Here is a 27,550-nt window from a genome sequence, read left to right as displayed (position 1 = left end):
GCGGCTAACGGCGATCATCGAAAATTCACTCGCGAATTCTGGTATTTTTCCTGGTATTTCCTTGCCTCATCTGAGTACCGCGCTTACAAACAGACCCGAATAACGTTAGCCGCGTATTTGCCTCTCGCTCACTCCTATGATTAGCTCGCGCTTTTCGGCGATGTGAGTACTAGGCTTAAATAACACCATTAACTATACCAATACACTTTACACATCGGATGCAATTAGAGGCCTAATTTAATGGTATACAATTTAATAATAATTTAATATAATTTAATAATATACACGATAACATCTTCGTTTTAGAAAAGGAAGTACTTGAATAGTTCTTAAATGAATTGTAATAAAATGAATTGCACTTAAAAATTTTTTAAATAGAAAAACACTTTAAATTATTATTTGAATGAATGGTACGTAAATGGTATTTCTTGAAACTGAAATAGTATATATTTTAACACAAGATAGTATTTTTTATCGTTTTCTGCGGGGTCACGCTGGCTCCAGCTCATATTTTTTAATACTTATTAATATTCATAAGAATGGATTGCCCCAATGAATTACCGGTTATAGACATGTTGACTTTTATATCGGATGAACTTTTGCATACATACCGTAGCAGCAATGATGAGCAGGAAAAGATTAGGGCAATTACTGAATTTCTTCGACGGTTGAATGAAGACATCTCCATAGCCAAACTCAAGTCTATCAACGTTGAATTTGAGTCTGGTAAGAATAAAATACTAAATCTTAGTTTTTCATAACCTGAATTCTGTAATCTTTAGATTTGGATTGGTTTAATGTTAGTGGTCCTATATCGTTAAAAGAACTGCAAGGAAAGGTTATTGTTTTGGACTTTTTTACCTATTGCTGCATTAATTGTATGCATGTATTGCAAGAGCTGCACTGCCTGGAAGAACAATTTCCCATAGAAAGTGGTCTTTTAGTAATCGGTGTTCACAGTGCAAAATTTGATAATGAACGAGTTACAGCAAATATTGTATCAGCTGTGCAACGATTTGGAATAACTCATCCTATTGTTAACGATTCACGATCTACCATGTGGCGCACTATCGGCTTACGGTGCTGGCCATCACTGCTGGTTCTGAGCCCGACTGGTACACCCATGTTGCTATTAATGGGCGAAGGGCATGGAAAGTTCCTACAGGAATTTGCTGGTGCTGCGTTGTCATTTTTTAGTCAGCAGGGTAACATTGACTATTGCTGTTTACCCATGCAAATAACTACTAACTGTCAACCGGCGTCTAACTTACGTTTTCCTTCTAAGATAGCTCGAAGCCCACTCGGTCGGTATGCGATTGCCGATAGTGGAAACAACCGGGTGCTTATAGTCACTAGTAGTGGCTTGGTACAACACAAGATTGGAGGACAACAGGCTGGATTTGTTAATGGCTCTTTAACCACATCGCGATTTAATAATCCGCAGGGCCTAGCATTTGTTGATGAACATGCTTTGATAATTGCGGATACTAAAAACCACGCCCTTCGTAAGATCTCGCTTACGACTGGGAAGGTTGAAACTCTTGCTGGAACAGGCGTACAGGGGAACGAGCGAATTGGTGGTCGCATAGGACCTCTGCAACCTTTATCGTCGCCCTGGGATGTTGCTATATTTCGTACACGGGACATGGATATGTCCTTTCATCTTGATGAACGCAACGTGCCTGAAAAAACTATTGTGCTCATATCTATGGCTGGCACCCATCAGATTTGGGGCTACTTTCCAGAAGGAATTATTTGGTGGAAATTCCGCAAGTTTGAACCTCTTTGCTGTGTCGCGTTAATAGGAAATGGTCTAGAGGAGAACCGTAATAATTCCTACCCCCAGAACGCCGCATTTGCACAGCCGTCTGGCCTGGCCATGGCAAACGATGTATTGTACATAGCTGACAGCGAAAGCTCTAGCATACGAAAAACTTCTATGATTGACGGAAAGGTGATGCCTGTCGTTGGAGGGGATCGTAACCCACTTGTAAGTTATAGATATGTTAAGATTATTATTTAAATTGAATATGAATCACTTTTTTCTAGAACCTTTTCGCGTTTGGCGACGTTGACGGTAAACTATTCAACGCGAAACTTCAACACCCTCTAGGTGTTACCTATAATGATGCCAGTAACAGGCTCTATGTGGCTGATTCTTATAATCATAAAATCAAAGTTATTGACACCGATTCAAATAATATTTCTACCTTAAAAATCACGAATCAAAATAAAACTGATTTGATTTTTAATGAGCCGGCCGGTCTATGCTTGGATACCAACGGTCAGAATTTGCTGGTATCTGACACCAATAACCATGCGATACATATAATAGATGTGGCGACGCTTATAGCAAAACCATTTGTTTTAGATTTTAGTCAAATTGCATCAACTTGTCAAACTGAAGCACCAAAATGTTTATCAAAAAAATATGATGACCATGCGATTAAGACCTTAGCTTTAAATTTGATTAAAACAATTTCGATTCATTTTAGTCTTCGACTTTCGCCTGAACTTAACTTTACAAAAGAAGCCCCTCAGAAGTGGATACTAAAAACTGTATCTCAATCACTGAAAATATATCCATCATACGGAACCTTGCTAAATGGAATGTGTAACTTGCAGGTGCAGGCTACTCACCATGAATTCAGCTGCGTCAACAATGAATTATTTACTATTGAATTCTCTTTAAATTTATGTCGCTCAAATTGTTGCCTTATTAAAAGAATTTCTGTATCTATAAAATGTGGTAAAACTATTGAAGAACACATACCTATCCACAATGTTAATATTCATATTAATCAATCAAATATAAACTTGCTTTAAAAAGTTTTAAAAATTATAAATTGAACCATTTCTTTATTTCTTTACCTCAACCTCTAAATTTCGAACAAAAAATGGCCTATAACTCCCATAGGATGTATCTAAAGAAGAACTCAGAATTTATAATTTAATTGTTTTTAATCGAACGAATTTATAGCTGCTACAGGAACAATCGAAAGGGGAAAACATTCTCAAAAGATCTATATTTCGACAGAACGATAATCAAGGTGGTGCGCCCACAGCCTATGCCGTAAGCGCCAGAGCAGCCAAACTCTTACTCAAAATTTTACAGGGGGCCTAGGTTCCTACTAAGATTCGATATATCCCCCAGTGGCTCCAAACAGCTCTAAAAAATATTTAAGTAGCTAAATAAATAGTTTTAAATGCATCATGTCACCTAAGGTGTTTATATTATCGCGGCTTTTTTTTACAGGAATTTAGTTTATGAAATGAAGAAACTATAAATCAACAAGAATTGTTTAAGCCCCCATTATTTAACAAAAAACTACAAACATTTTAAATTAAAACCAGGAAGAACGCTATAGTCGAGTACCTCGACTATCAGATACCCGTTACTCAGCTAAAGGGACCAAAGGGAAATGGAGATATGCACGCAAAGCGAGATTGAATTGCGCCACCTACCGGCGGTAGACAGATTTAAACGTTATGGGCGTTAGAGTGGGCGCGTCTTTTTCGGATCAATCGATAGTTATTGAGGAGACCAATACATTTCAGTTAAAATTTTGTATCTAGCATGCAAATTGTGGGCGCTACAGGTTTGGGCGGCTTGTGGGCGTTAGAGTGGGCGTGGCATATTCGCGTAACAAACTTGCGCTGCTTACAAGGCTACGGAATCTAAATCTGAGATCCCAATCTTTGATCTCTGTCTTTGATAGTTTCCGAGATATCCACGTTCATACTTACGATTTTTTGAAGTTTGTGGGCGTTAAAGTGTGCGTGGCAAACTTTTTTTTGGGTCAATCGATAGGTATTGATGATAATATCGATAGGTATTGAATACAATACATTTCAGTTAGAATTTTTATTCTAGCATCAAAACTGTAGGAGCCACAGTTTTGGGCGGTTTGTGGGCGTTAGAGTGGGCGTGGCACTCTGCAGAAACAAACTTGCGCTGCGTAAGAAGCTCAGGAATCTTCACGCCAAATCTAAAAAGCCTAGTTCTTATAGTTTCTAAGATCTCAGCGTTCATCCGGACAGACAGACGGACATGGCAAGATCGACTCGGCTATATATACTTTATGGGGTCGGAAACGCTTCCTTCTGCCTGTTACATACTTTCCGACGAATCTAGTATACCCTTTTAATCTACGAGTAACGGGTATAAAAATGTACCTAGGGTATTTTTGTACACGGCAGTTCGTATTGGGACTGTAATAGTGCCGTTATAAGAAAATTATTGTTTGTGCAGAACCAAGGAGCCATTCAACGGCTTGGAACCCAGCAGTTGATATCTTCTTAAAAAGAAATATTGCTATGCTCTTATGTCCTTCTTGGCAAGACCTGGTACCTGTTGCACCAAAACCAAAAAACCGAAATTATACGAAGTCGTACCTGTACAATGTACAAATTAACAAGTTAAGTAGCAGATTAATAAGCACCCTGTATTTAGAGTATTGCATCAGGAGTTCTGCGTTCGATATGCAAAGGCAATGGAGGAAAAAGGGCAAACCGCGAAGGAAACAGGCAGGGAAATCGCTATCAAAATAGGCAGGAGAAAAACCCCCATTTCGTAAGAAGACAAAACCAGGACAGAGAACCGCAGGCCGACCAATACACAAGGCAAAATTATAGAGAATTCCCCAATCAACACCAGGTAGAACTCATGGATGTCGACTCATCGTCGTGAAAGTTCCGACAAATGACAAACTGGGTCAGGCCACAGGAAAACAATGCCCAGAGTCCTACCCAGAAAAGACCATATCCGTCTGGGCGAATGTCCGGCCTGAGACGCCAGCGAGTGAATAATATTTCCCAATGGGCGTCGGGCCAGGAAGAGCAAGAATACGCGAACGTGGCTGCAGCCACAGTCGCCGACGTTACTAAGGGAAATGATTCACTAGGCGACAACAACCTACTGAATTTTTTAAGGAACGATCATTGCTGCCGTTTGTCGAGCGACAGGCTGGATGGTCGAAAAGTTTTCGACGAATGCTAACAATTTTGATTGACACAGGAGCGGCAAAAAAGCCCCCCATTCACCGTGAGTTCCATCCACGGTACCAGCCAAATCAGGAAAAAATGTTTCATGCGAATTTTCGGAAAAGTTGCCACGTTCTTTATTTCGATGCCTTTGATGCCATCGTAGGCTTTGATCTGCTAACGCTGGCGGGTGCCATACTGAATCACGAAATAAATCAACTATTAAATGATGGCATTATCAGGTCGACTCGGCCCGTTTCCAGCTTAGGTATGAATAGCAATGGCAACAAAAACCAGAGGCTCGTTATTGAATTCAGGAAGTTAAACGAACGAACCATCGCCGACCGCTATCCCATCCCAAGCATTCTGGCTCAGAAGATTGTGTGTTCGTCCCACCAAATTTATATGACGTGTCTGCTCGTAGATCAGTGAGAAAACACAGGGTTTGAATGGTAACAGTGGGTTTTATTCTCGTGTTATTAATACAGCGGGTGTGTGGCTGGGCTGGCCCCGGTATCTCCCCGCTCTGGTTCCACAGGCAGCCGATGTTCCTCGTCAACGCGTTGACTTGACGACTGCTGGCTCCTGTGTCTCGGGATGCTCGTAGTGGCCGCCTCTGCTCGCTTGCCGACGCGCTGCGTCGGGGTCGCTTTTCGCGAATGGGACTCGCAGAGAGTTCGGCCTTGTGGGCTTAGGGAAGCGTCACCGTTCTCAGACTAGGGTGAACAAGCCTTGCTCTCTAGGCCAACTCCTTTCGAGGCAATACCTGTCCCTTGCTCTGTCCCGGACGGTCCCGCTAAGTTCTTGTTCAGATCGCGCTGACAGTCAAGGCTAACACCAGGAAGCTGCCTAGCAGTTCACTTTGCTTTACGCCTGGTGCGAACGTTCCACCCGGCTTCACCCTAATGCTTGACGTCCGCGACGCTCCTGCGCTCCCCAATGAGCTCCGCGCGGCGATGGTAACGTTGCTGCCGGTGATGTCTGCTGGTGTCGCTGCCGATGTCTCCATGGACATGTTCTCCAGGACAACGCCTCTTGAATGCCTCAACGGGTCGACTCTGACAGACCCGCCGGGCGATTCGCCAGAGTGTGGTCGTGACAAAGTTGGAAAGCAAACGCTTTGACTTAGCCGTGTGATGTCTTCCACTTGTGTCTCAATTCGGAGATTCTTGATGTCCCAATCCCGAACGTCTCGACGTGGCGATCTTGCTCCTTGTATGCTTCCCACGGCGCTGCTTCCGACGACTCGCCTTGTTGTGGCTCCCTCGTAGATTACTTGGTTGACAGTTACTATTTTGACTGATCTTGATGGTTTGACTCCTCGTGATCGATTAATCACGCAAAAGCAGCGAATCAAGAGCAGCCAAAGAGCCAACGTAAAAATTAACAAAGCCAAATCAAAAAAAATCAAATTTCAAATTCGTGCGGCCACCAGCAAACTAACAAAAACAACAACGTAGAAAATTATCAAAATCATCATTATCAGCAGCACAAAACTAGAAAATTACCCCGCTGTATGTGTGTGTGTGATACATATACCCCACAAGGACATCAAGCTTGATATTCAACATTAATTCTACATTTATCAAACAATTAGCAAAATAAAATAGCTACAACATGCGTTTTCAGTTTTTTTTTTTTGGGTTTTAAATCATCTCATGGATGATAGGGTAGGGTTGTTGGTCGCAACAACACTGCCGCATAGACCAGGTACTAGTGGTTTGAAGGTGCATGCGCGATACACCCACGTAGACTCAGCTGCTAATCGTGGATATTCTCAATGTCGTGATGATCGAGGTTATTACTCCCGAATGTTCTTCTCAAGGTAGTGATGTCAGAAATGTGGTTAATTTATCCTCCGGATAGGGTATAGGACCTCTGCATCCTTTATCGTCGCCCTGTGATGTTGCTATATTTCGTACACGGGACATGGATATGTCCTTTCATCTTGATGAACGCAACGTGCCTGAAAAAACTATTGTGCTCATATTTATGGCTGGCACCCATCAGATTTGGGGCTACTTTCCGGAAGGAATTATTTGGTGGAAATTCCGCAAGTTTGAACCTCTTTGCTGTGTCGCGTTAAAAGGAAATGGTCTAGAGGAGAACCGTAAAATCCTATCCCCAGAACGCCGCATTTGCACAGCCGTCTGGCCTGGCCATGGCAAACGATGTATTGTACATAGCTGACAGCGAAAGCTCTAGCATACGAAAAACTTCTATGATTGACGGAAAGGTGATGCATGTCGTTGGAGGGGATCGTAACCCACTTGTAAGTTATAGATATGTTAAGATTATTATTTAAATTGAATATGAATCACTTTTTTCTAGAACCTTTTTGCGTTTGGCGACGTTGAACCTCTTTGCTGTGTCGCGTTTAAAGGAAATGGTCTAGAGGAGAACCGTAAAATCCTACCCCCAGAACGCCGCATTTGCACAGCCGTCTGGCCTGGCCATGGCAAACGATGTATTGTACATAGCTGACAGCGAAAGCTCTAGCATACGAAAAACTTCTATGATTGACGGAAAGGTGATGCATGTCGTTGGAGGGGATCGTAACCCACTTGTAAGTTATAGATATGTTAAGATTATTATTTAAATTGAATATGAATCACTTTTTTCTAGAACCTTTTTGCGTTTGGCGACGTTGACGGTAAACTATTCAACGCGAAACTTCAACACCCTCTAGGTGTTACCTATAATGATGCCAATAACAGGCTCTATGTGGCTGAATCTTATAATCATAAAATCAAAGTTATTGACACCGATTCAAATAATATTTCTACCTTAAAAATCACGAGTCAAAATAAAACTGATTTGATATTTAATGGGCCGGCCGGTCTATGCTTGGATACCAACGGTCAGAATTTGCTGGTATCTGACACCAATAACCATGCGATACATATAATAGATGTGGCGACGCTTATAGCAAAACCATTTGTTTTAGATTTTAGTCAAATTGCATCAACTTGTCAAACTGAAGCACCAAAATGTTTATCAAAAAAATATGATGACCATGCGATTAAGACCTTAGCTTTAAATTTGATTAAAACAATTTCGATTCATTTTAGTCTTCGACTTTCGCCTGAACTTAACTTTACAAAAGAAGCCCCTCAGAAGTGGATACTAAAAACTGTATCTCAATCACTGAAAATATATCCATCATACGGAACCTTGCTAAATGGAATGTGTAACTTGCAGGTGCAGGCTACTCACCATGAATTCAGCTGCGTCAACAATGAATTATTTACTATTGAATTCTCTTTAAATTTATGTCGCTCAAATTGTTGCCTTATTAAAAGATTTTCTGTATCTATAAAATGTGGTAAAACTATTGAAGAACACATACCTATCCACAATGTTAATATTCATATTAATCAATCAAATATAAACTTGCTTTAAAAAGTTTTAAAAATTATAAATTGAACCATTTCTTTATTTGTTTACCTCAACCTCTAAATTTCGAACAAAAAATGGCCTATAACTCCCATAGGATGTATCTAAAGAAGAACTCAGAATTTATAATTTAATTGTTTTTAATCGAACGAATTTATAGCTGCTACAGGAACAATCGAAAGGGGAAAACATTCTCAAAAGATCTATATTTCGACAGAACGATAATCAAGGTGGTGCGCCCACAGCCTATGCCGTAAGCGCCAGAGCAGCCAAACTCTTACTCAAAATTGTACAGGGGGCCTAGGTTCCTACTAAGATTCGATATATCCCCCAGTGGCTCCAACCAGCTAAGTAGCTAAATAAATAGTTTTAAATGCATCATATCACCTAAGGTGTTTATATTATCGCGGCTTTTTTTTACAGGAATTTAGTTTATGAAATGAAGAAACTATAAATCAACAAGAATTGTTTAAGCCCCCATTATTTAACAAAAAACTACAAACATTTTAAATTAAAACCAGGAAGAACGCTATAGTCGAGTACCTCGACTATCAGATACCCGTTACTCAGCTAAAGGGACCAAAGGGAAATGGAGATATGCACGCAAAGCGAGATTGAATTGCGCCACCTACCGGCGGTAGACAGATTTAAACGTTATGGGCGTTAGAGTGGGCGCGTCTTTTTCGGATCAATCGATAGCTATTGAGGAGACCAATACATTTCAGTTAAAATTTTGTATCTAGCATGCAAATTGTGGGCGCTACAGGTTTGGGCGGCTTGTGAGCGTTAGAGTGGGCGTGGCATATTCGCGTAACAAACTTGCGCTGCTTACAAGGCTACGGAATCTAAATCTGAGATCCCAATCTTTGATCTCTGTCTTTGATAGTTTCCGAGATATCCACGTTCATACTTACGATTTTTTGAAGTTTGTGGGCGTTAAAGTGTGCGTGGCAAACTTTTTTTTGGGTCAATCGATAGGTATTGATGATAATATCGATAGGTATTGAATACAATACATTTCAGTTAAAATTTTTATTCTAGCATCAAAACTGTAGGAGCCACAGTTTTGGGCGGTTTGTGGGCGTTAGAGTGGGCGTGGCACTCTGCTGAAACAAACTTGCGCTGCGTAAGAAGCTCAGGAATCTGCACGCCAAATCTGAAAAGCCTAGTTCTTATAGTTTCTAAGATCTCAGCGTTCATCCGGACAGACAGACGGACATGGCAAGATCGACTCGGCTATATATACTTTATGGGGTCGGAAACGCTTCCTTCTGCCTGTTACATACTTTCCGACGAATCTAGTATACCCTTTTACTCTACGAGTAACGGGTATAAAAATGTACCTAGGGTATTTTTGTACACGGCAGTTCGTATTGGGACTGTAATAGTGCCGTTATAAGAAAATTATTGTTGGTGCAGAACCAAGGAGCCATTCAACGGCTTGGAACCCAGCAGTTGATATCTTCTTAAAAAGAAATATTGCTATGCTCTTATGTCCTTCTTGGCAAGACCTGGTACCTGTCGCACCAAAACAAAAAAAAACGAAATTATACGAAGTCGTACCTGTACAATGTACAAATTAACAAGTTAAGTAGCAGATTAATAAGCACCCTGTATTTAGAGTATTGCATCAGGATTTCTGCGTTCGATATGCAAAGGCAATGGAGGAAAAAGGGCAAAACCGCGAAGGAAACAGGCAGGGAAATCGCTATCAAAATAGGCAGGAGAAAAACCCCCATTTCGTAAGAAGACAAAACCAGGACAGAGAACCGCAGGCCGACCAATACACAAGGCAAAATTATAGAGAATTCCCCAATCAACACCAGGTAGAGCTCATGGATGTCGACTCATCGTCGTGAAAGTTCCGACAAATGACAAACTGGGTCAGGCCACAGGAAAACAATGCCCAGAGTCCTACCCAGAAAAGACCATATCCGTCTGGGCGAATGTCCGGCCTGAGACGCCAGCGAGTGAATAATATTTCCCAATGGGCGTCGGGCCAGGAAGAGCAAGAATACGCGAACGTGGCTGCAGCCACAGTCGCCGACGTTACTAAGGGAAATGATTCACTAGGCGACAACGACCTACTGAATTTTTTAAGGAACGATCATTGCTGCCGTTTGTCGAGCGACAGGCTGGATGGTCGAAAAGTTTTCGACGAATGCTAACAATTTTGATTGACACAGGAGCGGCAAAAAAGCCCCCCATTCACCGTGAGTTCCATCCACGGTACCAGCCAAATCAGGAAAAAATGTTTCATGCGAATTTTCGGAAAAGTTGCCACGTTCTTTATTTCGATGCCTTTGATGCCATCGTAGGCTTTGATCTGCTAACGCTGGCGGGTGCCATACTGAATCACGAAATAAATCAACTATTAAATGATGGCATTATCAGGTCGACTCGGCCCGTTTCCAGCTTAGGTATGAATAGCAATGGCAACAAAAACCAGAGGCTCGTTATTGAATTCAGGAAGTTAAACGAACGAACCATCGCCGACCGCTATCCCATCCCAAGCATTCTGGCTCAGAAGATTGTGTGTTCGTCCCACCAAATTTATATGACGTGTCTGCTCGTAGATCAGTGAGAAAACACAGGGTTTGAATGGTAACAGTGGGTTTTATTCTCGTGTTATTAATACAGCGGGTGTGTGGCTGGGCTGGCCCCGGTATCTCCCCGCTCTGGTTCCACAGGCAGCCGATGTTCCTCGTCAACGCGTTGACTTGACGACTGCTGGCTCCTGTGTCTCGGGATGCTCGTAGTGGCCGCCTCTGCTCGCTTGCCGACGCGCTGCGTCGGGGTCGCTTTTCGCGAATTGGACTCGCAGAGAGTTCGGCCTTGTGGGCTTCGGGAAGCGTCACCGTTCTCAGACTAGGGTGAACAAGCCTTGCTCTCTAGGCCAACTCCTTTCGAGGCAATACCTGTCCCTTGCTCTGTCCCGGACGGTCCCGCTAAGTTCTTGTTCAGATCGCGCTAACAGTCAAGGCTAACACCAGGAAGCTGCCTAGCAGTTCACTTTGCTTTACGCCTGGTGCGAACGTTCCACCCGGCTTCACCCTAATGCTTGACGTCCGCGACGCTCCTGCGCTCCCCAATGAGCTCCGCGCGGCGATGGTAACGTTGCTGCCGGTGATGTCTGCTGGTGTCGCTGCCGATGTCTCCATGGACATGTTCTCCAGGACAACGCCTCTTGAATGCCTCAACGGGTCGTTCGCTCGCCTTTCCTGACTAGTAGTTCGGCGTTTTTGGCACTCGGGGCTTTGGGCAGTTTGCTGTTCGAAGCCAACGCGTCTTGGAACCACAAATCGATCCACCGCTCGTCCTTCACGCCAGGTTCTGCCTGGTCGGGCAAGGTACCCTGGGTCTTAGACAACTTTCTTGACTCTGACAGACCCGCCGGGCGATTCGCCAGAGTGTGGTCGAGACAAAGTTGGAAAGCAAACGCTTTGACTTAGCCGTGTGATGTCTTCCACTTGTGTCTCAATTCGGAGATTCTTGATGTCCCAATCCCGAACGTCTCGACGTGGCGATCTTGCTCCTTGTATGCTTCCCACGGCGCTGCTTCCGACGACTCGCCTTGTTGTGGCTCCCTCGTAGATTACTTGGTTGACAGTTACTATTTTGACTGATCTTGATGGTTTGACTCCTCGTGATCGATTAATCACGCAAAAGCAGCGAATCAAGAGCAGCCAAAGAGCCAACGTAAAAATTAACAAAGCCAAATCAAAAAAAATCAAATTTCAAATTCGTGCGGCCACCAGCAAACTAACAAAAACAACAACGTAGAAAATTATCAAAATCATCATTATCAGCAGCACAAAAATAGAAAATTACCCCGCTGTATGTGTGTGTGTGATACATATACCCCACAAGGACATCAAGCTTGATATTCAACATTAATTCTACATTTATCAAACAATTAGCAAAATAAAATAGCTACAACATGCGTTTTCAGTTTTTTTTTTTGGGGTTTTAAATCATCTCATGGATGATAGGGTAGGGTTGTTGGTCGCAACAACACTGCCGCATAGACCAGGTACTAGTGGTTTGAAGGTGCATGCGCGATACACCCACGTAGACTCAGCTGCTAATCGTGGATATTCTCAATGTCGTGATGATCGAGGTTATTATACCCGAATGTTCTTCTCAAGGTAGTGATGTCAGAAATGTGGTTAATTTATCCTCCGGATAGGGTATAGGACCTCTGCATCCTTTATCGTCGCCTGTGATGTTGCTATATTTCGTACACGGGACATGGATATGTCCTTTCATCTTGATGAACGCAACGTGCCTGAAAAAACTATTGTGCTCATATTTATGGCTGGCACCCATCAGATTTGGGGCTACTTTCCGGAAGGAATTATTTGGTGGAAATTCCGCAAGTTTGAACCTCTTTGCTGTGTCGCGTTAAAAGGAAATGGTCTAGAGGAGAACCGTAATAATTCCTACCCCCAGAACGCCGCATTTGCACAGCCGTCTGGCCTGGCCATGGCAAACGATGTATTGTACATAGCTGACAGCGAAAGCTCTAGCATACGAAAAACTTCTATGATTGACGGAAAGGTGATGCATGTCGTTGGAGGGGATCGTAACCCACTTGTAAGTTATAGATATGTTAAGATTATTATTTAAATTGAATATGAATCACTTTTTTCTAGAACCTTTTTGCGTTTGGCGACGTTGACGGTAAACTATTCAACGCGAAACTTCAACACCCTCTAGGTGTTACCTATAATGATGCCAATAACAGGCTCTATGTGGCTGATTCTTATAATCATAAAATCAAAGTTATTGACACCGATTCAAATAATATTTCTACCTTAAAAATCACGAGTCAAAATAAAACTGATTTGATATTTAATGGGCCGGCCGGTCTATGCTTGGATACCAACGGTCAGAATTTGCTGGTATCTGACACCAATAACCATGCGATACATATAATAGATGTGGCGACGCTTATAGCAAAACCATTTGTTTTAGATTTTAGTCAAATTGCATCAACTTGTCAAACTGAAGCACCAAAATGTTTATCAAAAAAATATGATGACCATGCGATTAAGACCTTAGCTTTAAATTTGATTAAAACAATTTCGATTCATTTTAGTCTTCGACTTTCGCCTGAACTTAACTTTACAAAAGAAGCCCCTCAGAAGTGGATACTAAAAACTGTATCTCAATCACTGAAAATATATCCATCATACGGAACCTTGCTAAATGGAATGTGTAACTTGCAGTTGCAGGCTACTCACCATGAATTCAGCTGCGTCAACAATGAATTATTTACTATTGAATTCTCTTTAAATTTATGTCGCTCAAATTGTTGCCTTATTAAAAGAATTTCTGTATCTATAAAATGTGGTAAAACTATTGAAGAACACATACCTATCCACAATGTTAATATTCATATTAATCAATCAAATATAAACTTGCTTTAAAAAGTTTTAAAAATTATAAATTGAACCATTTCTTTATTTGTTTACCTCAACCTCTAAATTTCGAACAAAAAATGGCCTATAACTCCCATAGGATGTATCTAAAGAAGAACTCAGAATTTATAATTTAATTGTTTTTAATCGAACGAATTTATAGCTGCTACAGGAACAATCGAAAGGGGAAAACATTCTCAAAAGATCTATATTTCGACAGAACGATAATCAAGGTGGTGCGCCCACAGCCTATGCCGTAAGCGCCAGAGCAGCCAAACTCTTACTCAAAATTTTACAGGGGGCCTAGGTTCCTACTAAGATTCGATATATCCCCCAGTGGCTCCAAACAGCTCTAAAAAATATTTAAGTAGCTAAATAAATAGTTTTAAATGCATCATATCACCTAATGTGTTTATATTATCGCGGCTTTTTTTTACAGGAATTTAGTTTATGAAATGAAGAAACTATAAATCAACAAGAATTGTTTAAGCCCCCATTATTTAACAAAAAACTACAAACATTTTAAATTAAAACCAGGAAGAACGCTATAGTCGAGTACCTCGACTATCAGATACCCGTTACTCAGCTAAAGGGACCAAAGGGAAATGGAGATATGCACGCAAAGCGAGATTGAATTGCGCCACCTACCGGCGGTAGACAGATTTAAACGTTATGGGCGTTAGAGTGGGCGCGTCTTTTTCGGATCAATCGATAGCTATTGAGGAGACCAATACATTTCAGTTAAAATTTTGTATCTAGCATGCAAATTGTGGGCGCTACAGGTTTGGGCGGCTTGTGGGCGTTAGAGTGGGCGTGGCATATTCGCGTAACAAACTTGCGCTGCTTACAAGGCTACGGAATCTAAATCTGAGATCCCAATCTTTGATCTCTGTCTTTGATAGTTTCCGAGATATCCACGTTCATACTTACGATTTTTTGAAGTTTGTGGGCGTTAAAGTGTGCGTGGCAAACTTTTTTTTGGGTCAATCGATAGGTATTGATGATAATATCGATAGGTATTGAATACAATACATTTCAGTTAAAATTTTTATTCTAGCATCAAAACTGTAGGAGCCACAGTTTTGGGCGGTTTGTGGGCGTTAGAGTGGGCGTGGCACTCTGCAGAAACAAACTTGCGCTGCGTAAGAAGCTCAGGAATCTGCACGCCAAATCTAAAAAGCCTAGTTCTTATAGTTTCTAAGATCTCAGCGTTCATCCGGACAGACAGACGGACATGGCAAGATCGACTCGGCTATATATACTTTATGGGGTCGGAAACGCTTCCTTCTGCCTGTTACATACTTTCCGACGAATCTAGTATACCCTTTTACTCTACGAGTAACGGGTATAAAAATGTACCTAGGGTATTTTTGTACACGGCAGTTCGTATTGGGACTGTAATAGTGCCGTTATAAGAAAATTATTGTTGGTGCAGAACCAAGGAGCCATTCAACGGCTTGGAACCCAGCAGTTGATATCTTCTTAAAAAGAAATATTGCTATGCTCTTATGTCCTTCTTGGCAAGACCTGGTACCTGTTGCACCAAAACAAAAAAACCGAAATTATACGAAGTCGTACCTGTACAATGTACAAATTAACAAGTTAAGTAGCAGATTAATAAGCACCCTGTATTTAGAGTATTGCATCAGGAGTTCTGCGTTCGATATGCAAAGGCAATGGAGGAAAAAGGGCAAACCGCGAAGGAAACAGGCAGGGAAATCGCTATCAAAATAGGCAGGAGAAAAACCCCCATTTCGTAAGAAGACAAAACCAGGACAGAGAACCGCAGGCCGACCAATACACAAGGCAAAATTATAGAGAATTCCCCAATCAACACCAGGTAGAACTCATGGATGTCGACTCATCGTCGTGAAAGTTCCGACAAATGACAAACTGGGTCAGGCCACAGGAAAACAATGCCCAGAGTCCTACCCAGAAAAGACCATATCCGTCTGGGCGAATGTCCGGCCTGAGACGCCAGCGCATGAATAATATTTCCCAATGGGCGTCGGGCCAGGAAGAGCAAGAATACGCGAACGTGGCTGCAGCCACAGTCGCCGACGTTACTAAGGGAAATGATTCACTAGGCGACAACAACCTACTGAATTTTTTAAGGAACGATCATTGCTGCCGTTTGTCGAGCGACAGGCTGGATGGTCGAAAAGTTTTCGACGAATGCTAACAATTTTGATTGACACAGGAGCGGCAAAAAAGCCCCCCATTCACCGTGAGTTCCATCCACGGTACCAGCCAAATCAGGAAAAAATGTTTCATGAGAATTTTCGGAAAAGTTGCCACGTTCTTTATTTCGATGCCTTTGATGCCATCGTAGGCTTTGATCTGCTAACGCTGGCGGGTGCCATACTGAATCACGAAATAAATCAACTATTAAATGATGGCATTATCAGGTCGACTCGGCCCGTTTCCAGCTTGGGTATGAATAGCAATGGCAACAAAAACCAGAGGCTCGTTATTGAATTCAGGAAGTTAAACGAACGAACCATCGCCGACCGCTATCCCATCCCAAGCATTCTGGCTCAGAAGATTGTGTGTTCGTCCCACCAAATTTATATGACGTGTCTGCTCGTAGATCAGTGAAAAAACACAGGGTTTGAATGGTAACAGTGGGTTTTATTCTCGTGTTATTAATACAGCGGGTGTGTGGCTGGGCTGGCCCCGGTATCTCCCCGCTCTGGTTCCACAGGCAGCCGATGTTCCTCGTCCTGGCCTGTCAACGCGTTGACTTGACGACTGCTGGCTCCTGTGTCTCGGGATGCTCGTAGTGGCCGCCTCTGCTCGCTTGCCGACGCGCTGCGTCGGGGTCGCTTTTCGCGAATTGGACTCGCAGAGAGTTCGGCCTTGTGGGCTTAGGGAAGCGTCACCGTTCTCAGACTAGGGTGAACAAGCCTTGCTCTCTAGGCCAACTCCTTTCGAGGCAATACCTGTCCCTTGCTCTGTCCCGGACGGTCCCGCTAAGTTCTTGTTCAGATCGCGCTGACAGTCAAGGCTAACACCAGGAAGCTGCCTAGCAGTTCACTTTGCTTTACGCCTGGTGCGAACGTTCCACCCGGCTTCACCCTAATGCTTGACGTCCGCGACGCTCCTGCGCTCCCCAATGAGCTCCGCGCGGCGATGGTAACGTTGCTGCCGGTGATGTGTGCTGGTGTCGCTGCCGATGTCTCCATGGACATGTTCTCCAGGACAACGCCTCTTGAATGCCTCAACGGGTCGTTCGCTCGCCTTTCCTGACTAGTAGTTCGGCGTTTTTGGCACTCGGGGCTTTGGGCAGTTTGCTGTTCGAGGCCAACGCGTCTTGGAACCACAAATCGATCCACCGCTCGTCCTTCACGCCAGGTTCTGCCTGGTCGGGCAAGGTACCCTGGGTCTTAGACAACTTTCTTGACTCTGACAGACCCGCCGGGCGATTCGCCAGAGTGTGGTCGTGACAAAGTTGGAAAGCAAACGCTTTGACTTAGCCGTGTGATGTCTTCCACTTGTGTCTCAATTCGGAGATTCTTGATGTCCCAATCCCGAACGTCTCGACGTGGCGATCTTGCTCCTTGTATGCTTCCCACGGCGCTGCTTCCGACGACTCGCCTTGTTGTGGCTCCCTCGTAGATTACTTGGTTGACAGTTACTATTTTGACTGATCTTGATGGTTTGACTCCTCGTGATCGATTAATCACGCAAAAGCAGCGAATCAAGAGCAGCCAAAGAGCCAACGTAAGAATTAACAAAGCCAAATCAAAAAAAATCAAATTTCAAATTCGTGCGGCCACCAGCAAACTAACAAAAACAACAACGTAGAAAATTATCAAAATCATCATTATCAGCAGCACAAAAATAGAAAATTACCCCGCTGTATGTGTGTGTGTGATACATATACCCCACAAGGACATCAAGCTTGATATTCAACATTAATTCTACATTTCTCAAACAATTAGCAAAATAAAATAGCTACAACATGCGTTTTCAGTTTTTTTTTTTTGGGTTTTAAATCATCTCATGGATGATAGGGTAGGGTTGTTGGTCGCAACAACACTGCCGCATAGACCAGGTACTAGTGGTTTGAAGGTGCATGCGCGATACACCCACGTAGACTCAGCTGCTAATCGTGGATATTCTCAATGTCGTGATGATCGAGGTTATTACTCCCGAATGTTCTTCTCAAGGTAGTGATGTCAGAAATGTGGTTAATTTATCCTCCGGATAGGGTATAGGACCTCTGCATCCTTTATCGTCGCCCTGTGATGTTGCTATATTTCGTACACGGGACATGGATATGTCCTTTCATCTTGATGAACGCAACGTGCCTGAAAAAACTATTGTGCTCATATTTATGGCTGGCACCCATCAGATTTGGGGCTACTTTCCGGAAGGAATTATTTGGTGGAAATTCCGCAAGTTTGAACCTCTTTGCTGTGTCGCGTTAAAAGGAAATGGTCTAGAGGAGAACCGTAAAATCCTACCCCCAGAACGCCGCATTTGCACAGCCGTCTGGCCTGGCCATGGCAAACGATGTATTGTACATAGCTGACAGCGAAAGCTCTAGCATACGAAAAACTTCTACGATTGACGGAAAGGTGTTGCATGTCGTTGGAGGGGATCGTAACCCACTTGTAAGTTATAGATATGTTAAGATTATTATTTAAATTGAATATGAATCACTTTTTTCTAGAACCTTTTTGCGTTTGGCGACGTTGACGGTAAACTATTCAACGCGAAACTTCAACACCCTCTAGGTGTTACCTACAAGGGTGGTCAAAAGTATTTTCACAAAAAAAAAGTTAAATATATTCATAATTTGAACTTACATCTGGTTAACTTTTGCATCAATGAAAAGGTAATTTAAATGCCGTTTGAATGATACAATACATTTCTTAACACATTCAGTACTTATTGAAAAGGACGAATTTGTGTGAAAATGTCCTTTTTGAACTTTTTTCCTCGACTTGAAAACTTAAATTTTTTGATGGAAAAAGTTTCTTCAAACAAAAATAATAGTAACTGCAAAAAGAGTTTTTCAAAAATCATTTTGCATATATTTTTTATGATTTTTTGAAAATGCTTAGAAACATGCATTTTAGCCATATTTTTCTCTTTTTCATACAAATTTTTTCCGACAGTGTCACCTTTAAAAAATCATAAAAAATATAAGCAAAATGATTTTTGAAAAATTCTTTTTGCAGTTACTATTATTTTTGTTTGAAGAAACTTTTTGCATTAAAAAATTTAAGTTTTCAAGTCGAGGAAAAAAGTTCAAAAAGGACATTTTCACACAAATTCGTCCTTTTCAATAAGTACTGAATGTGTTAAGAAATGTATTGTATCATTCAAACGGCATTTAAATTACCTTTCCATTGATGCCAAAGTTAACAAGATGTAAGTTCAAATTATGAATATATTTAACTTTTTTTTTGTGAAAATACTTTTGACCACCCTTGTATAATGATGCCAATAACAGGCTCTATGTGGCTGATTCTTATAATCATAAAATCAAAGTTATTGACACCGATTCAAATAATATTTCTACCTTAAAAATCACGAGTCAAAATAAAACTGATTAAATATCAATAATGGGCCGGCCGGTCTATGCTTGGATACCAACGGTCAGAATTTGCTGGTATCTGACACCAATAACCATGCGATACATATAATAGATGTGGCGACGCTTATAGCAAAACCATTTGTTTTAGATTTTAGTCAAATTGCATCAACTTGTCAAACTGAAGCACCAAAATGTTTATCAAAAAAATATGATGACCATGCGATTAAGACCTTAGCTTTAAATTTGATTAAAACAATTTCGATTCATTTTAGTCTTCGACTTTCGCCTGAACTTAACTTTACAAAAGAAGCCCCTCAGAAGTGGATACTAAAAACTGTATCTCAATCACTGAAAATATATCCATCATACGGAACCTTGCTAAATGGAATGTGTAACTTGCAGTTGCAGGCTACTCACCATGAATTCAGCTGCGTCAACAATGAATTATTTACTATTGAATTCTCTTTAAATTTATGTCGCTCAAATTGTTGCCTTATTAAAAGAATTTCTGTATCTATAAAATGTGGTAAAACTATTGAAGAACACATACCTATCCACAATGTTAATATTCATATTAATCAATCAAATATAAACTTGCTTTAAAAAGTTTTAAAAATTATAAATTGAACCATTTCTTTATTTGTTTACCTCAACCTCTAAATTTCGAACAAAAAATGGCCTATAACTCCCATAGGATGTATCTAAAGAAGAACTCAGAATTTATAATTTAATTGTTTTTAATCGAACGAATTTATAGCTGCTACAGGAACAATCGAAAGGGAAAAACATTCTCAAAAGATCTATATTTCGACAGAACGATAATCAAGGTGGTGCGCCCACAGCCTATGCCGTAAGCGCCAGAGCAGCCAAACTCTTACTCAAAATTGTACAGGGGGCCTAGGTTCCTACTAAGATTCGATATATCCCCCAGTGGCTCCAAACAGCTCTAAAAAATATTTAAGTAGCTAAATAAATAGTTTTAAATGCATCATATCACCTAAGGTGTTTATATTATCGCGGCTTTTTTTTACAGGAATTTAGTTTATGAAATGAAGAAACTATAAATCAACAAGAATTGTTTAAGCCCCCATTATTTAACAAAAAACTACAAACATTTTAAATTAAAACCAGGAAGAACGCTATAGTCGAGTACCTCGACTATCAGATACCCGTTACTCAGCTAAAGGGACCAAAGGGAAATGGAGATATGCACGCAAAGCGAGATTGAATTGCGCCACCTACCGGCGGTAGACAGATTTAAACGTTATGGGCGTTAGAGTGGGCGCGTCTTTTTCGGATCAATCGATAGCTATTGAGGAGACCAATACATTTCAGTTAAAATTTTGTATCTAGCATGCAAATTGTGGGCGCTACAGGTTTGGGCGGCTTGTGGGCGTTAGAGTGGGCGTGGCATATTCGCGTAACAAACTTGCGCTGCTTACAAGGCTACGGAATCTAAATCTGAGATCCCAATCTTTGATCTCTGTCTTTGATAGTTTCCGAGATATCCACGTTCATACTTACGATTTTTTGAAGTTTGTGGGCGTTAAAGTGTGCGTGGCAAACTTTTTTTTGGGTCAATCGATAGGTATTGATGATAATATCGATAGGTATTGAATACAATACATTTCAGTTAAAATTTTTATTCTAGCATCAAAACTGTAGGAGCCACAGTTTTGGGCGGTTTGTGGGCGTTAGAGTGGGCGTGGCACTCTGCTGAAACAAACTTGCGCTGCGTAAGAAGCTCAGGAATCTGCACGCCAAATCTAAAAAGCCTAGTTCTTATAGTTTCTAAGATCTCAGCGTTCATCCGGGCAGACAGACGGACATGGCAAGATCGACTCGGCTATATATACTTTATGGGGTCGGAAACGCTTCCTTCTGCCTGTTACATACTTTCCGACGAATCTAGTATACCCTTTTACTCTACGAGTAACGGGTATAAAAATGTACCTAGGGTATTTTTGTACACGGCAGTTCGTATTGGGACTGTAATAGTGCCGTTATAAGAAAATTATTGTTGGTGCAGAACCAAGGAGCCATTCAACGGCTTGGAACCCAGCAGTTGATATCTTCTTAAAAAGAAATATTGCTATGCTCTTATGTCCTTCTTGGCAAGACCTGGTACCTGTCGCACCAAAACAAAAAAAAAACGAAATTATACGAAGTCGTACCTGTACAATGTACAAATTAACAAGTTAAGTAGCAGATTAATAAGCACCCTGTATTTAGAGTATTGCATCAGGATTTCTGCGTTCGATATGCAAAGGCAATGGAGGAAAAAGGGCAAAACCGCGAAGGAAACAGGCAGGGAAATCGCTATCAAAATAGGCAGGAGAAAAACCCCCATTTCGTAAGAAGACAAAACCAGGACAGAGAACCGCAGGCCGACCAATACACAAGGCAAAATTATAGAGAATTCCCCAATCAACACCAGGTAGAGCTCATGGATGTCGACTCATCGTCGTGAAAGTTCCGACAAATGACAAACTGGGTCAGGCCACAGGAAAACAATGCCCAGAGTCCTACCCAGAAAAGACCATATCCGTCTGGGCGAATGTCCGGCCTGAGACGCCAGCGAGTGAATAATATTTCCCAATGGGCGTCGGGCCAGGAAGAGCAAGAATACGCGAACGTGGCTGCAGCCACAGTCGCCGACGTTACTAAGGGAAATGATTCACTAGGCGACAACGACCTACTGAATTTTTTAAGGAACGATCATTGCTGCCGTTTGTCGAGCGACAGGCTGGATGGTCGAAAAGTTTTCGACGAATGCTAACAATTTTGATTGACACAGGAGCGGCAAAAAAGCCCCCCATTCACCGTGAGTTCCATCCACGGTACCAGCCAAATCAGGAAAAAATGTTTCATGCGAATTTTCGGAAAAGTTGCCACGTTCTTTATTTCGATGCCTTTGATGCCATCGTAGGCTTTGATCTGCTAACGCTGGCGGGTGCCATACTGAATCACGAAATAAATCAACTATTAAATGATGGCATTATCAGGTCGACTCGGCCCGTTTCCAGCTTAGGTATGAATAGCAATGGCAACAAAAACCAGAGGCTCGTTATTGAATTCAGGAAGTTAAACGAACGAACCATCGCCGACCGCTATCCCATCCCAAGCATTCTGGCTCAGAAGATTGTGTGTTCGTCCCACCAAATTTATATGACGTGTCTGCTCGTAGATCAGTGAGAAAACACAGGGTTTGAATGGTAACAGTGGGTTTTATTCTCGTGTTATTAATACAGCGGGTGTGTGGCTGGGCTGGCCCCCGTATCTCCCCGCTCTGGTTCCACAGGCAGCCGATGTTCCTCGTCCTGGCCTGTCAACGCGTTGACTTGACGACTGCTGGCTCCTGTGTCTCGGGATGCTCGTAGTGGCCGCCTCTGCTCGCTTGCCGACGCGCTGCGTCGGGGTCGCTTTTCGCGAATGGGACTCGCAGAGAGTTCGGCCTTGTGGGCTTAGGGAAGCGTCACCGTTCTCAGACTAGGGTGAACAAGCCTTGCTCTCTAGGCCAACTCCTTTCGAGGCAATACCTGTCCCTTGCTCTGTCCCGGACGGTCCCGCTAAGTTCTTGTTCAGATCGCGCTGACAGTCAAGGCTAACACCAGGAAGCTGCCTAGCAGTTCACTTTGCTTTACGCCTGGTGCGAACGTTCCACCCGGCTTCACCCTAATGCTTGACGTCCGCGACGCTCCTGCGCTCCCCAATGAGCTCCGCGCGGCGATGGTAACGTTGCTGCCGGTGATGTCTGCTGGTGTCGCTGCCGATGTCTCCATGGACATGTTCTCCAGGACAACGCCTCTTGAATGCCTCAACGGGTCGTTCGCTCGCCTTTCCTGACTAGTAGTTCGGCGTTTTTGGCACTCGGGGCTTTGGGCAGTTTGCTGTTCGAGGCCAACGCGTACCCTGGGTCTTAGACAACTTTCTTGACTCTGACAGACCCGCCGGGCGATTCGCCAGAGTGTGGTCGTGACAAAGTTGAAAACCAAACGCTTTGACTTAGCCGTGTGATGTCTTCCACTTGTGTCTCAATTCGGAGATTCTTGATGTCCCAATCCCGAACGTCTCGACGTGGCGATCTTGCTCCTTGTATGCTTCCCACGGCGCTGCTTCCGACGACTCGCCTTGTTGTGGCTCCCTCTAGATTACTTGGTTGACAGTTACTATTTTGACTGATCTTGATGGTTTGACTCCTCGTGATCGATTAATCACGCAAAAGCAGCGAATCAAGAGCAGCCAAAGAGCCAACGTAAAAATTAACAAAGCCAAATCAAAAAAAATCAAATTTCAAATTCGTGCGGCCACCAGCAAACTAACAAAAACAACAACGTAGAAAATTATCAAAATCATCATTATCAGCAGCACAAAAATAGAAAATTACCCCGCTGTATGTGTGTGTGTGATACATATACCCCACAAGGACATCATGCTTGATATTCAACATTAATTCTACATTTATCAAACAATTAGCAAAATAAAATAGCTACAACATGCGTTTTCAGTTTTTTTTTTTTGGGTTTTAAATCATCTCATGGATGATAGGGTAGGGTTGTTGGTTGCAACAACACTGCCGCATAGACCAGGTACTAGTGGTTTGAAGGTGCATGCGCGATACACCCACGTAGACTCAGCTGCTAATCGTGGATATTCTCAATGTCGTGATGATCGAGGTTATTACTCCCGAATGTTCTTCTCAAGGTAGTGATGTCAGAAATGTGGTTAATTTATCCTCCGGATAGGGTATAGGACCTCTGCATCCTTTATCGTCGCCCTGGGATGTTGCTATATTTCGTACACGGGACATGGATATGTCCTTTCATCTTGATGAACGCAACGTGCCTGAAAAAGCTATTGTGCTCATATTTATGGCTGGCACCCATCAGATTTGGGGCTACTTTCCGGAAGGAATTATTTGGTGGAAATTCCGCAAGTTTGAACCTCTTTGCTGTGTCGCGTTAAAAGGAAATGGTCTAGAGGAGAACCGTAATAATTCCTACCCCCAGAACGCCGCATTTGCACAGCCGTCTGGCCTGGCCATGGCAAACGATGTATTGTACATAGCTGACAGCGAAAGCTCTAGCATACGAAAAACTTCTATGATTGACGGAAAGGTGATGCATGTCGTTGGAGGGGATCGTAACCCACTTGTAAGTTATAGATATGTTAAGATTATTATTTAAATTGAATATGAATCACTTTTTTCTAGAACCTTTTTGCGTTTGGCGACGTTGAACCTCTTTGCTGTGTCGCGTTTAAAGGAAATGGTCTAGAGGAGAACCGTAAAATCCTACCCCCAGAACGCCGCATTTGCACAGCCGTCTGGCCTGGCCATGGCAAACGATGTATTGTACATAGCTGACAGCGAAAGCTCTAGCATACGAAAAACTTCTATGATTGACGGAAAGGTGATGCATGTCGTTGGAGGGGATCGTAACCCACTTGTAAGTTATAGATATGTTAAGATTATTATTTAAATTGAATATGAATCACTTTTTTCTAGAACCTTTTTGCGTTTGGCGACGTTGACGGTAAACTATTCAACGCGAAACTTCAACACCCTCTAGGTGTTACCTATAATGATGCCAATAACAGGCTCTATGTGGCTGAATCTTATAATCATAAAATCAAAGTTATTGACACCGATTCAAATAATATTTCTACCTTAAAAATCACGAGTCAAAATAAAACTGATTTGATATTTAATGGGCCGGCCGGTCTATGCTTGGATACCAACGGTCAGAATTTGCTGGTATCTGACACCAATAACCATGCGATACATATAATAGATGTGGCGACGCTTATAGCAAAACCATTTGTTTTAGATTTTAGTCAAATTGCATCAACTTGTCAAACTGAAGCACCAAAATGTTTATCAAAAAAATATGATGACCATGCGATTAAGACCTTAGCTTTAAATTTGATTAAAACAATTTCGATTCATTTTAGTCTTCGACTTTCGCCTGAACTTAACTTTACAAAAGAAGCCCCTCAGAAGTGGATACTAAAAACTGTATCTCAATCACTGAAAATATATCCATCATACGGAACCTTGCTAAATGGAATGTGTAACTTGCAGGTGCAGGCTACTCACCATGAATTCAGCTGCGTCAACAATGAACTATTTACTATTGAATTCTCTTTAAATTTATGTCGCTCAAATTGTTGCCTTATTAAAAGAATTTCTGTATCTATAAAATGTGGTAAAACTATTGAAGAACACATACCTATCCACAATGTTAATATTCATATTAATCAATCAAATATAAACTTGCTATAAAAAGTTTTAAAAATTATAAATTGAACCATTTCTTTATTTGTTTACATCAACTTCTAAATTTCGAACAAAAAATGGCCTATAACTCCCATAGGATGTATCTAAAGAGGAACTCAGAATTTATAATTTAATTGTTTTTAATCGAACGAATTTATAGCTGCTACAGGAACAATCGAAAGGGGAAAACATTCTCAAAAGATCTATATTTCGACAGAACGATAATTAAGGTGGTGCGCCCATAGCCTATACCGTAAGCGCCAGAGCAGCCAAACTCTTACTCAAAATTTTACAGGGGGCCTAGGTTCCTACTAAGATTCGATATATCCCCCAGTGGCTCCAAACAGCTCTAAAAAATATTTAAGTAGCTAAATAAATAGTTTTAAATGCATCATATCACCTAAGGTGTTTATATTATCGCGGCTTTTTTACAGGAATTTAGTTTATGAAATTAAGAAACTATAAATCAACAAGAATTGTTTAAGCCCCCATTATTTAACAAAAAACTACAAACATTTTAAATTAAAACCAGGAAGAACGCTATAGTCGAGTACCTCGACTATCAGATACCCGTTACTCAGCTAAAGGGACCAAAGGGAAATGGAGATATGCACGCAAAGCGAGATTGAATTGCGCCACCTACCGGCGTTAGAGTGGGCGCGTCTTTTTCGGATCAATCGATAGCTATTGAGGAGACCAATACATTTCAGTTAAAATTTTGTATCTAGCATGCAAATTGTGGGCGCTACAGGTTTGGGCGGCTTGTGGGCGTGGCATATTCGCGTAACAAACTTGCGCTGCTTACAAGGCTACGGAATCTAAATCTGAGATCCCAATCTTTGATCTCTGTCTTTGATAGTTTCCGAGATATCCACGTTCATACTTACGATTTTTTGAAGTTTGTGGGCGTTAAAGTGTGCGTGGCAAACTTTTTTTTGGGTCAATCGATAGGTATTGATGATAATATCGATGGGTATTGAATACAATACATTTCAGTTAAAATTTTTATTCTAGCATCAAAACTGTAGGAGCCACAGTTTTGGGCGGTTTGTGGGCGTTAGAGTGGGCGTGGCACTCTGCTGAAACAAACTTGCGCTGCGTAAGAAGCTCAGGAATCTGCACGCCAAATCTGAAAAGCCTAGTTCTTATAGTTTCTAAGATCTCAGCGTTCATCCGGACAGACAGACGGACATGGCAAGATCGACTCGGCTATATATACTTTATGGGGTCGGAAACGCTTCCTCTGCCTGTTACATACTTTCCGACGAATCTAGTATACCCTTTTACTCTACGAGTAACGGGTATAAAAATGTACCTAGGGTATTTTTGTACACGGCAGTTCGTATTGGGACTGTAATAGTGCCGTTATAAGAAAATTATTGTTGGTGCAGAACCAAGGAGCCATTCAACGGCTTGGAACCCAGCAGTTGATATCATCTTAAAAAGAAATATTGCTATTCTCTTATGTCCTTCTTGGCAAGACCTGGTACCTGTTGCACCAAAACCAAAAAACCGAAATTATACGAAGTCGTACCTGTACAATGTACAAATTAACAAGTTAAGTAGCAGATTAATAAGCACCCTGTATTTAGAGTATTGCATCAGGAGTTCTGCGTTCGATATGCAAAGGCAATGGAGGAAAAAGGGCAAACCGCGAAGGAAACAGGCAGGGAAATCGCTATCAAAATAGGCAGGAGAAAAACCCCCATTTCGTAAGAAGACAAAACCAGGACAGAGAACCGCAGGCCGACCAATACACAAGGCAAAATTATAGAGAATTCACCAATCAACACCAGGTAGAACTCATGGATGTCGACTCATCGTCGTGAAAGTTCCGACAAATGACAAACTGGGTCAGGCCACAGGAAAACAATGCCCAGAGTCCTACCCAGAAAAGACCATATCCGTCTGGGCGAATGTCCG

The 27,550-nt window shown here is 42.0% G+C and overlaps 3 protein-coding genes and 1 pseudogene across 4 annotated transcripts; all 4 read left to right on the top strand.

The window, feature by feature from the left end:
- The first annotated feature begins 493 nt into the window (after positions 1 to 493).
- LOC119562358 (NHL repeat-containing protein 2) lies at positions 494 to 7,443 on the top strand. Of its 2 annotated transcripts, XM_037875523.1 has the most exons (4): positions 494 to 726; positions 783 to 1,621; positions 6,889 to 7,255; positions 7,315 to 7,443. In XM_037875523.1, exons 1-3 carry the CDS (start codon positions 540 to 542, stop codon positions 7,171 to 7,173), a joined length of 1,311 nt encoding a protein of 436 aa, XP_037731451.1. In that variant the 5' UTR covers positions 494 to 539; the 3' UTR covers positions 7,174 to 7,255; positions 7,315 to 7,443. The 2 variants fall into 2 exon arrangements, with proteins under 2 accessions (XP_037731451.1, XP_037731449.1); XM_037875521.1 differs by lacking the exons at positions 6,889 to 7,255; positions 7,315 to 7,443 and adding an exon at positions 2,050 to 2,846 and having other exon boundaries at positions 501 to 726; positions 783 to 1,990.
- A 5,047-nt stretch (positions 7,444 to 12,490) lies between these two features.
- LOC119562362 (NHL repeat-containing protein 2-like) lies at positions 12,491 to 13,831 on the top strand. The gene is given in 4 exon segments (XM_037875525.1): positions 12,491 to 12,499; positions 12,569 to 12,599; positions 12,602 to 12,975; positions 13,035 to 13,831. Coding segments are annotated over 4 exon segments (1,191 nt in total). The 3' UTR covers positions 13,812 to 13,831.
- Positions 13,832 to 17,937: 4,106 nt separating this feature from the next.
- On the top strand, positions 17,938 to 19,973 carry LOC119562361 (annotated as a pseudogene).
- A 4,044-nt stretch (positions 19,974 to 24,017) lies between these two features.
- LOC119562360 (NHL repeat-containing protein 2-like) lies at positions 24,018 to 25,633 on the top strand. Its single transcript, XM_037875524.1, has 3 exons — positions 24,018 to 24,026; positions 24,096 to 24,503; positions 24,857 to 25,633. The coding sequence occupies exons 1-3, from the start codon at positions 24,018 to 24,020 to the stop codon at positions 25,631 to 25,633; spliced, it is 1,194 nt and encodes a 397-aa protein (XP_037731452.1).
- Positions 25,634 to 27,550: the final 1,917 nt, after the last annotated feature.

The sequence above is a fragment of the Drosophila subpulchrella genome, unplaced genomic scaffold (genome assembly GCF_014743375.2).
Source record: "Drosophila subpulchrella strain 33 F10 #4 breed RU33 unplaced genomic scaffold, RU_Dsub_v1.1 Primary Assembly Seq429, whole genome shotgun sequence".
Lineage (NCBI taxonomy): Eukaryota > Metazoa > Arthropoda > Insecta > Diptera > Drosophilidae > Drosophila > Drosophila subpulchrella.
This window is presented reverse-complemented; position numbering and strand designations above follow the sequence as displayed.

Bases quoted from the DNA above. Each gene is read 5' to 3' on its own strand.
- LOC119562358 (XM_037875521.1), top strand. From the start codon at position 540: ATGGATTGCCCCAATGAATTACCGGTTATAGACATGTTGACTTTTATA. The intron at 727-782 runs GTAAGAATAAAA...TGTAATCTTTAG, and splicing joins CAACGTTGAATTTGAGTCTG to ATTTGGATTGGTTTAATGTT. The intron at 1,991-2,049 runs GTAAGTTATAGA...ACTTTTTTCTAG, and splicing joins GAGGGGATCGTAACCCACTT to AACCTTTTCGCGTTTGGCGA.
- LOC119562360 (XM_037875524.1), top strand. The intron at 24,504-24,856 runs GTAAGTTATAGA...ACTTTTTTCTAG, and splicing joins GAGGGGATCGTAACCCACTT to AACCTTTTTGCGTTTGGCGA.